This window comes from Tiliqua scincoides, chromosome 1 (genome assembly GCF_035046505.1).
Source record: "Tiliqua scincoides isolate rTilSci1 chromosome 1, rTilSci1.hap2, whole genome shotgun sequence".
NCBI lineage: Eukaryota > Metazoa > Chordata > Lepidosauria > Squamata > Scincidae > Tiliqua > Tiliqua scincoides.
The window spans coordinates 254,288,095-254,300,102 of record NC_089821.1 but is presented as its reverse complement, the minus strand read 5'-3'; the positions used below and the strand labels follow the sequence as shown (position 1 = coordinate 254,300,102).

Genomic DNA, 12,008 nt, shown 5'->3' with positions numbered 1-12,008 from the left:
TTGTTTTATACTGAATAGGACCATTTGTCTATCTAGTCCAGTTCTGTCTATTCCACCTGGCCTGCCACCTGAAAACATATTTTTAACTAGAGATTCTGGAAGTTGAACCTGGATCTTCTGACTGCATTCCTGGCTGTTTAGCTATGGCCTCTTTTAAAAATATACAGCCCCCTGCTGTATCCCAGCAATAGCAAGGGAAAGATTTGAATCACAGTTTATTAATGCAAACTGAGGGCAATTATAGCAAGTAAATTGTTGCTGTCACAACAGCTGAGTCTTCCTGTCTGATGACTGTATGGACTAGATTAGCAGATGGACCCATCAGGTGAGGAGGTAAGGAATGTGAGGGCAGGAAGAGAATGAGGCTGTATGGAAAGAGAATCTTCTTCTCCAAGAACTCTATCCAAATGTTGGATTCTTATCAGGGTGCACTTACACAGTATAAACAATGTTCAGTTCATCTGACCTCTGGTGTATGACTTTACCATGCAGACCAAAATATTCTATCAGATTTTGTTGCATGTGTTGTGAAGGAGGACATGCGTGTGTTGCATGTCCTATGAGATCTGTTATGAGTGAGCACACACTGTAATCAGTGTGTAGTAGTAGTAGTAGTAATTTATGCCTATAATTATTATTAAGTGGGTTGGTTCATAATTTGTGCTGAAACATACATTTATAAATGGCTGATTTTATAACTGGCATACTTCTGAGACAACGATGGACCATGGCATCCTTCTAGATCAGTGGTTCCCAAACCTTTTTGACTATTGGCTCCCTTGACCTACTGAGCTATGGGCTGCTGCTCTTTATTAGGATTAAAATTATTCATGAGGATACTGTGGTTCTGCTGGCTGGTTTCCACAGCTCCCCAGGGAGTCACAGCTCACAGTTTGGGAACCACTGTTCTAGATCAATTATCTCTGATAGGAATGGCGCTACACTCTCATGATTCAATTTGTCAGTGATTCCAGAAACAGCTAGAAAATTGCTGCTCTGCAGCATGGCATTGATGCTGTGGAGTGTTCCATCTTACGTGTTACGTTATTAAATATGTATTCAAAACTACAGGTCATTCAGAGATTTGGAACATGGTGCCATTCATATGCTGATAAACAATAATTTCTCTGTTTCATTACATTTACATGAGGCTGTGGATGTCTTGAACAGGTTTCTGTGTTGGTAATGAGCTGAATAGAGGCCCATAAACTAAAGTCTAGTCCAAATGAGATTGAAGTACTATTAGTTAGTAATATAGTTGGCCAAGGACCTGAGATTTGGCTAGTTCTGGATGAGGTTGAACTTCCTCTGAAGGATTCTGAAGTATCTTGGGAGATACTTTTAGATCTGATAGTGCAGATCCATGGCCTAAAGTGCTTTTAACCAATTTGGATTGGCACAATTGCTGTGGCCCTTGGAGAAATGTGATCTGGTCAATTACCCATCCCTAGGTAGTATCCAGGTTAGATCATTGCAAGTCAAAATACATGGGTTGCCTATTAAAACTGTTCAGCTGGTTCAGAATGCAGCTACAGGGTTGTTCACTAGTTACATCTAGAAGTGAACATATCTCACTAATAGTTAGAGCCTTACTGGCTATTGTTAATGCACACAGTTGCCCAAAACAATGTGAGAGTAATGTGAGACTAGAGTATCTATCTGCTTCCATGTGAACTGTCTGATTATGAGGATCTTTGTCAAAGTCCTGGTTCTTTGGTTACCCCTTTTTATTTTTTCATTTAAAAAATGCTAAGGTAAGGTGAGTGGCTAGCGGGTCTATGGCCTTCTTGGTAGTGATTCTTTTGTGGAACTCTGTACCAATTCATTTGGCATCTATTCTACTGGAGTTTAGATGCCAGGTAAACACAGTTTTTCCTTTGCTTTTAGTGGGTTTTAATCTGATTGACTAACACTGCCTTTATTTTGATCTGCATGGTGGCTTTGATTTGATAGCACTGATTCATTTTCAATTATTTATTATTTATTTTATTGTTTTTAAATATGTGACAAGATGCCCTTGTGAATTATGACTGAAAAGTAGAATATAAATATTTCAAATAAAATGAAAACACATGTACAGGAATTGTTTAAATCAACCTTAAACTGCACAAACAGAAACCTTATTTAGCTTACCTTAGCTACCTAGTTGAAAGAAAGACTTCCCCATTCATCATTATGCCTGGCTCATACATTTATATCAGATTAGAAAACGTTAGTGGCAAAGACAATCTAATTCTAGTATCCTTACAAGTTTCACATTGTAGTCTTGTTAACTGCAGTGGAAGGAGAAAAACGGCAATCATTCTGCTGACTTGACTAAAACTGTCACTCACGTTAATCCTCAGTTCAAACATGTGCTAAAAATAGAACAGCGACAGCTGACATTTTTCTTTTAAAAGCCCTTTCCATCTAAATTTAGAAGTGCCTGTGTTGAGTCTCACAGGGATCGTTACACATACAGCCAGGGTGTCCATAAATAACCACGACATCTCCCCTGGTAACAACACATAACACGGCAGTCTGGATTGCTGGGAATTCAGTGCTCCCTGTCCAGCTGGGATGCTCTCAGCTGTCAGGGCTTAATTTTTAAAGGCAATTTCACCTCACTGGCCTAGATAAAATTATAAAAAGATCTGTGAAATGCTTTAGCTGTCGAGATTTTCACTGTTGCCGTGTGTTCTTTTTATTATATTAGTAAGATGGCAGGCTAAATTCTTCCACTGGAACAAAATAATTAGAACCTGAGCAATGATCAAAGGGAATAGTCAGGGCACAAAGAACTGTGCCAGTGGGCAGCTGCTCTTTGTTAGTCCTGGGGCATGTTGCACCCTCTGTTCTTCAGCAGCCTTTATGCAGCATTTTAAATGGCAGTGTTATCCCTCTCTGTCTCTTCCCTCTACTCCTATGTTTCTTAGGTAGGAGAGTTCAGAGCTCATGCAGCTGAATGGACGGCCAATGTCACTGCAGAGTTCAAAGAAACCCGAAGGCGCCTGAGTGTGGAGATTTATGATAAGTTCCAGCGGGCCACCTCCATCAAAAGAAAGCTCTCTGCAGAGATGGCAGTAAATCACAGCCAAGACCTGACTCCTTGCAAGAGGACCTTGTCTGTCAACCACCTCACCAGCGAGAAAGACCTCTTGCCTGCCATCACAAAGACGGACAGCATTTATATGAATGGCTTGACTCCTCACTGTGCAGCTGAAGAAATCGCTGTTATTGAAAACATTAAGTAGCACTGACTTTTGAATCCTGATATTTTAATAAGAAGAAGCCTATGGTTTAGACTTACCTTGTAGTTCCTGATATTTTTTTCCTGTCCATAACTGATGCCAATAGCATTTTTTAATCACGTGCATGAGTTCCAACAGAAAACCCACCCACAATAAGGATTCAGAGTCACCATCGAAAGACACAAATGAATGGCACTTTTGTCATTGAAATGCTGGAACAAGCAGTGTACGATGCCTTTTTTGTGCCCAGACTGTTTACTTCATCTCTCCTAATGTGCCATAAGGCGTTAAGAATGAATAATGCTGATTTAGATTAACAATGTAGCTTTGAGGGATCAGTCCTTAAACTTTTCAGGGTCTACCTTACCAAGCCTAGGAATGGACCATGTATGGACTACAAACTATGTAAATGGCAAGAAAATCTTATGCAGCCTTTTACCTAAGAAATTTTAGTCAGTGCCTTATCTTTTAAAGAAACAGAACCTCTATAACTCTCATATGGGTTTTTGTTGGTTGGTTGGTTCTTGCATGAGTAATGTCCATCATTTGATCTTTCATCTTGCCCCAAACAATCATGTTTTAAGGGTGTCTAAAGCGAAGGATACCAGCATTAAGAAACAGATGCCAAATCAACGGACATCAAAGCACCACTCCTAAGTCTAGCTTTAAAGGCACTGTTATCACCAGGGTTGCAAAAGGTGTCCCCCTGCAAGATTGTTGTTGTTGTTGTTTTTGTTTTTCCCTCAGGTGCAGATGATACATGTACATTCAGTAGGCCTGTAGAATTCATGGATCCATGTCAGGTCTAGTCAGGACATGGACATGGATCCATGTCAGGTCCATGTCAGGTCTAGCCACACTAGATGCTGTGCCAGAACCTCCTTTCAGAGCGCGATACCATAGTCTTTCGAGACTGAAGGTTGCCAATACAATGTCAGGTCTGATTATTTAAACTCTGGTCAGCAGTCTAGCCCCATGCATCACATACCAAAAATCTTCTGTGTGACTAAATTTTCTAATAGATGATAAGAAGTACTGATATTAACTTAGTGCATCTGAAAGACATATTAGCATACCAGCCATGAAAAACAATCCAGAATCAGCAGCAGAGCAATTTCTCCTAAATGCTGCTGGAACAAAGGAGTCTAAAAATATTTTGTTTTATCCACATCATGCCATACACTATTTTAGCACAGGGATGTTGCCTGGATTGCTTTCCTCAGTGTTACACTCTACAAAGTTTTTTGCCCTTTCTGCAGCTGGCATTAAAATGGGAATGCAGTTGAAACTGGCATCACTGTGACTTTCTACATTGAGAATATAGATGGTATCTGAACACAAATGCAGACATGAAAAACAGTTGACCAATAGCACAATCTGAATATCACTGAATATTTGGATAGAATAGGCTGATGATCTACAGATCTGAAACTAGTCCTTGGGATTTCTTTCTTTGTTTTAAGGGGAAAAAATGACTTTGATTTTATAGCTTCTTGTGTCTTTTGTTTCTAAGTGTGTGTGAAATTCAGAAGGAATGCAGGATTAAAAATAATGGAATGGATTGTCTTTTAATTATCATTTTATTCTATTGCAACCTGGCTGTATAGAAAATAAATATAATACCCCTTAAAAGATTAATAGGCAGCCTGATCCTCAAAGCTTATAACTATGGTGCAGAGTCCATCCAAACACAGAGCTGTTTGAGGCTCACACAACTTGGCTCCGAGTATATCAAAGCAAAATGGGACTTCAATTGGACGCAATTCAAACAAGAAAAATCCATATTGTCTGACTATTAAATAATATTATAAACTATGAATGTTAAATTTATGGATGCTTTGTCTTTTTTAATAACAAATCTAAGTTATCAGTGTAAATAGCAATCAGTGAAGAGTTAACAAGAGTGTACATCTCAGATCAGTAAAGCTCCATTCAATATTATCTGGCCAGGCTCTTCAAAGGAAAAGCTCCCTTCCCCACCATTTCCCCAGCACAGTGTTCTGAATGTTAGCATGGTAAGAAAGGTCCTCTTGCCATGTATAAACTGTGAACTGTAATGAAAATTAAAAAATAATAAAGTTTTTAATTAAAACGTGCCTTACCAAGCCTCCTACTTGTTGCCATTATAATCTTGAGAAAGTTTTTGTAAGACCTGCATAGTGGAGTTCTGGAATTAGGATGATTTTGTACCAAGTTGAAGCAGCCTTAATTTTAGCAAATAAAATGATCCTGGGAGATTAAAAAAAAACTAGATGTACTATATGATACTATATGTCCTTTTGGCATCAGTTTGTTTCTTCTCAAATTAAACATGAATTTGCTGCTATGGTATTCCTTTATATTTGCATATTGTGTTAAATACATTGGGATGTGTCCAAGGTAGCATAAGCAGAACTTTGCTTGTGTGTAATGGGGCTACTGTGCCCCTTCCTTCCACAGCAGCACCTGGGTCCTCTCCTCAAGATCTACTCTTGAAGATCTGGGGACCCTCAAGAACAGCATATGATAGGGCACAGGGGACTGCAGCAGGCAGGAGAAATCAGCAGAAATCAGGAGAGCCTGGCGCACCTTTTCACTTGCACAAGACGCCTTTGGATCCAACCTGTTGGTCCTGATCTAGTGAGTCCCTTTGTGCACATACTACAGGGCTTGACTTTACTGCTGGTGGACTTCAGCTCCAAGTAACATTGTAATACTGTTTTTTAAAAGAAAAATTGGAGACAGTTTAACAACATCCTATAATATTATACAGAATGCTGATCTTTACAAAGATGTTTTTCAAGTCCAGAATAATTGGCAAGTGATTTGCACACACAATATAACTGGTGTTATATTGTAGACATAGATTTCAAAGACAACCATGGGATAATAATACATTTGCAATTCCAATTCCAAATAATACATTTACAATTACCTATAAGATTTTTACTTTAGTCTAATCCAGAAGTTTGCAGGTATTCAGATCGGCATGAGGATCTTTTATTCTATGTGAAGAGGCTCCCATTCATTTCAACTGAGGGAACTGATCTGTGTACAGTAGACTGGCACACTGCACTGGAATTAATAGGGAAAATGGCTCTTCTGGGCAAGGGATTTCTGTGCATATATTTGAGCTCCTGTACTCAAAACCCATCACTGGGTTGGAGCATATAATAAACTGTCTAGTTGCCACTGACATTATAAACCTGTATCTGCCCTAGGCTGTACCTGTACCATTGCAAGTGGAAGTCTCACATGACTGACTGCTCCTCCATACAATGTTTCCATGACCAGAGAAAACCAACATGTCAGGGATAAGGCTGCCCTCTGGAGTGGTACAACCTAGACACACACACTACACCATTTTTTTCTGTTAACCCCCATTTCTGCCCATTCCACAGGTGTGCACATTTGATCCCTGTTGCGTATATGCAACGTTGGGCAGAAATGGCTTTAAATGTAGCTTTGAATGTGACAGGATCAGCAGTGTGGTCTGATAGACCACTTAGAGCTGCTGTTTATATCACCTATCCGCAGTACTGGGATAACAATTCTGACACAGGGTTGTTAAAAGGATTACTACAAGAGACTGTATATGAAGTGCTTTGAGCAGTATAAAGCACTATATAAAGAATAATAATTAGCAGCAGTTCTTTTGAGTCATAGGCTAGCCTGCATATTTCGTGACTCATCAAGCCAAATGCAGCCCCTCAGCGACTTAATAAATGCCTTTTGAGTCCTACCTAAAACTGCAGAACATTTTTGAAACACCTGAGAAGTCATAAAATATAGTTTGTATGTTGGCTGGATTTTGCTTAATGGATCATAATTTATGCTGACTTGCCTTAAGTATTCTAGCAGATCAGTTTATCAGCTTTATATTTAAAAATGTACTGAAAGGGGCTGTGTGGTCTGACAGTATTGGTTGACTTCCCAGTTGTCTTTTTATATAAAACCTATTAATCACATCCTCTGTTTTCAAAGTATCTAACGTGACATAGAGATCAAATTTGTCTTGTGTTGTTTTCAGTTGGATAGCACTGGTGAGGGCAGTATATTTTAGATCCTAGGAGCATCCCAGGATATTTCAGTGTCAGATTAATAAGAATGCAATTTCCATGTGCCACAGAAAAGTCAGTCAAGAACTACAATCAAATTAGTATTTTCCACTATGGAATACAATTTGAACTGGCTTCCCAGCAAGTGGTGTTCTGGGTTGGTACAAGTTTGGTTTTTTCTGCTTTTGAATAATAACCAACACAGATATGCGTAAGCAAGCAAATAAACATTTTTATGGGCTAGTAATGTTTGTGAACATTAGCAAGCCTACTTTAAGACCACTGGAGGGGACTTTAGACAACCAAGAAGAATCTGTAAAAAGAGAGTGTCTACATCCCAGCTCTGAAAATCAGCATAGGGGCTTGGCACATAAAACTGTCTGGGACGACCCTGGTTTGAAGAGACTGTTTGCATATGCTTTCTGGTTTTCATATGCTTTCTGGCCAAACAGGGTAAACAATAACCAGGAAACAAGAAGAATTCTGCTTTCACTGTCAACTGTCCTCAGCAAAATAAGTAAATCTAGCATAGTTTACCCAAAATGTTCTCCAGATCAGAATATTCAATGAGATTTTGATGCTTTATGGCCCAGATTCAGCAGACCAGGCAGCCAGAGGCCCCTGTCTTGTAGATGGAGGGTTGCCCCGAGGCAAGGGAACAAATGTTTCTTTTCTTCTGGGAGGCTTCTGGGGCTTGACACTCCCTGGCAGGATGTAGTGCACACCCCACTGGCACAGCTGCATTGTCACCAGGGAAGTTACATTAAATTGGCCTGTAGAAAACCCAACAAAGCTGCCTTTCCTTTGGTAAGTGCCTTCTCTACTAGAGCAAATCAATTCTCTTTGTCAATATTTTATGTGGTTGTTGCCCATCCTCTAGCTTTAACTAGGTGCAGTTCATCAGCAGACCAACATAACAATCTGAGGGAGAACTCTCAGAAAGGCTGTTTCTAAAATTTGCTAAAAAAAATCAGAAGTACTGATCCAATTACGAATTCAGCTGGGGGGAATTTACCCATCCCCATCACTTACCATTTCTGCAATAACAGTAACCTGAGTAATAATGATGCCAACCTGATGCCAATGTCATCTCTCAGTGGGCGGGGAACACATCTTACCTTGCAATGTCTGCTGCTTTAGCTAAGAATAACAGGTATTAATAGCCATGAAATAGCATTCTACTGCTGGCAGTTAAAGCTTTGTGACCATGACCCTTCCACAGTGCACCACCTGCCTAGTGTCCTTCATTGTGTGTGGGCCTACCCCAGAGTAAGGGAGCTCTTACCGCAAGGATACTGCCAGAGGCTGAAACTCCTCCACTTGATTCAGTGAGTGCCACATTGGTGCGGCTGCATCACCGTGCAGACAGCTGCATAGGACTGGGTTGCTTATTCCAGTGAGGAAGACAGGTGAAAGAAAAATGTAATAAAATAAATTTTCATATCTATGTTTCTATAAAGCTTCCTGAATATATAGCAGGATTCTCTTCTAGGGTTTCTGTAATGGCAGAATATAAACTTAGTAGCGAGACTTTTGTGGGGGACGACAGGACACATATTGAGGAAACATATTCTGTACCAATATGGATATTAAGGAAAACTGTAATTCACATAACCAATCTTCTCCTAAGTGTTCCTCTCCATTTACTCTAAACCTAATTCTAATAGCATGAACTTAAGGAAGCCTTTATATATAGGCACATGTTTGCAGCGGCTTCTGCTCACTACTGGCAGTAAGATATTCCTGCAAGTGATTAATTTTGCTACCTCACTTATTAATTCATAGTAAGCTCAGACAATGAATTTGCAACATTCATCTCTACTGACTGTCAGATCTCCCTTCTCCCAAAGAACTTATGCAGATGTTAAATGGGGAATACACATTCTATCATCAATGGTAAATAATATTTTCCAGTGCATGAACATGAGACTCGGATTACATTTCTAATTATAAATTAGAATGGTATTCAGGGTTGCATTTTAATTACTGATAATTAGACATTTCTAAATAGCTAGTACAAAAAGGGTATCCAAATAGGCAGAAGATTTAGTCGGAACATAAAAAGAATTAGTGCAGTTTATTTCAAAGAGATAGCTTTTCCAGGTTATTAATAAAGCTGAACTGCGTATTAGCAGCAGTTATCATATATTTCAATGAACAAATAGCATTCTAAGATCCTGCAAATGAAGGCCTCTACCCTAAACCAAATTAGTTGGAATAAATTTCCATTGAATCAATGGTTCATACAGCTACATAGTGGCCAGGGTGTAACTTGTCATGTACAAAATCACTAAGGGCGCAATCCTAACCCCTTATGTCAGTGGTTTCCAGCACTGACATAAGGGCAATGCAGCTCTGAGGTAAGGGAACAAACATTCCCTTACTTTGAGGAGGCCTCCATGAGTGCCACCCAACTGCAGGATGCAGCACACACCCCATTGGCACTGCTATGCCAGTGCTGGAAAGCACTGACATAAGGGGTTAGGATTGCACCCTAAGCTGCCAAATGGTTTAACCTTTATAAGCTACCCTGGAAACCAATTTGACTGAAAGAAAGAATACAAACGAAACTTATGGATGTTCCAGGCATGACGATTTAAGATTGGTCAATATTTTCACAGGCTAATTAAGGGTCCAATCCTTTTGGGCCTGTGCCAGCCCAGTGCCAGCGCTCAGTGTTGCCATGCCAGCACTGACTCAGCATGAGCCCGTGCTGCCCCAGCACCGGGCGGAGGATGGCCAAACACTGCCTGGAGCTCTAAGCAGGTGGCAGAACAGTAAGTTGGGTGGGGGAAGGTGGAGAAGGGGTGGGAGTGGGGCAGGACGGGGAAGAGACTGTGACAGGCCCTGCTGCCATATCCTAACCCCCTCCTGGCCTAGGAGACTGACACGGCTCTCCTTGAATCTGTGTCTGCTCAAGAGCAGGCGCAGATCCGAGGAGACCCATCAGGACCATCTGGGACTTACATGGGGTAAGAGAACATAAGCTCCCTTGCCCCGAGTATACCTGATGCTGCTTCCCAGACCCATGGGATGCAGCAGTTGCCATTTCAGTAGTGCTACAACTCTGGGTACTGGGAGGCACAGGATTGGGCTGCCCATGGCCCTAATACAATAGTGACTGCTACATCACAATTACACTGAGATTACACTGGCATAACACTGCCATGATTCTGTGCTTTCTTTCCAGCAAAGCACAGAGCAGAACAGTGATGACGTAGCAGCACTTACAGCCACTTCAATTGCATCCCTGCTAATGTTGCTGCCACACCCCAGTCATGGTCACTACCAACATTAACATAAGAACATAAGAACATAAGAACAGCCCCACTGGATCAGGCCATAGGCCCATCTAGTCCAGCTTCCTGTATCTCACAGCGGCCCACCAAATGCCCCAGGGAGCACACCAGATAACAAGAGACCTCATCCTGGTGCCCTCCCCTACATCTGGCATTCTGACTTAACCCATTTCTAAAATCAGGAGGTTGCGCATACACATCATGGCTTGTACCCCATAATGGATTTTTCCTCCAGAAACTCGTCCAATCCCCTTTTAAAGGCATCTAGGCTAGACGCCAGCACCACATCCTGTGGCAAGGAGTTCCACAGACCGACCACGCGCTGAGTAAAGAAATATTTTCTTTTGTCTGTCCTAACCCGCCCAACACTCAATTTTAGTGGATGTCCCCTTGTTCTGGTATTATGTGAGAGTGTAAAGAGCATCTCCCTATCCACTCTGTCCATCCCCTGCATAATTTTGTATGTCTCAATCATGTCCCCCCTCAAGCGTCTCTTTTCTAGGCTGAAGAGGCCCAAACGCCGTAGCCTTTCCTCATAAGGAAGGTGCCCCAGCCCCGTAATCATCTTAGTCGCTCTCTTTTGCACCTTTTCCATTTCCACTATGTCTTTCTTGAGATGCGGCGACCAGAACTGGACACAATACTCCAGGTGTGGCCTTACCATCGATTTGTACAATGGCATTATAATACTAACCGTTTTGTTCTCAATACCCTTCCTAATGATCCCAAGCATAGAATTGGCCTTCTTCACTGCCGCCGCACATTGGGTCGACACTTTCATCGACCTGTCCACCACCCCCCCAAGATCTCTCTCCTGATCTGTCACAGACAGCTCAGAACCCATCAGCCTATATCTAAAGTTTTGATTTTTTGCCCCAATGTGCATGACTTTACACTTACCGACATTGAAGCGCATCTGCCATTTTGCTGCCCATTCTGCCAGTCTGGAGAGATCCTTCTGGAGCTCCTCACAATCACTTCTGTTCTTTACCACTCGGAAAAGTTTGGTGTCGTCTGCAAACTTAGCCACTTCACTGTTCAACCCTGTCTCCAGGTCATTTATGAAGAGGTTGAAAAGCACCGGTCCCAGGACAGATCCTTGGGGCACACCGCTTTTCACCTCTCTCCATTGTGAAAATTGCCCATTGACACCCACTCTCTGCTTCCTGGCCTCCAACCAGTTCTCAATCCACGAGAGGACCTGTCCTCTAATTCCCTGACTGTGGAGTTTTTTCAGTAGCCTTTGGTGAGGGACCGTGTCAAACGCCTTCTGAAAGTCCAGATATATAATGTCCACGGGTTCTCCCGCATCCACATGCCTGTTGACCTTTTCAAAGAATTCTATAAGGTTCGTGAGGCAAGACTTACCCTTACAGAAGCCATGCTGACTCTCCCTCAGCAAGGCCTGTTCGTCTATGTGTTTTGAGATCCTATCTTTGATG

General features: G+C 41.5%; 1 protein-coding gene across 1 annotated transcript in view; it reads left to right on the top strand.

The window, feature by feature from the left end:
* Positions 1-3,233, top strand: part of KCNK2 (potassium two pore domain channel subfamily K member 2) — a 99,531-nt gene extending 96,298 nt beyond the window's left edge. The window contains exon 7 of the mRNA XM_066611710.1: positions 2,916-3,233. Coding sequence (XP_066467807.1) covers positions 2,916-3,233 — 318 coding nt within the window. The remainder of the gene's footprint in view (positions 1-2,915) is intronic.
* The last annotated feature ends 8,775 nt before the right edge of the window (positions 3,234-12,008 follow it).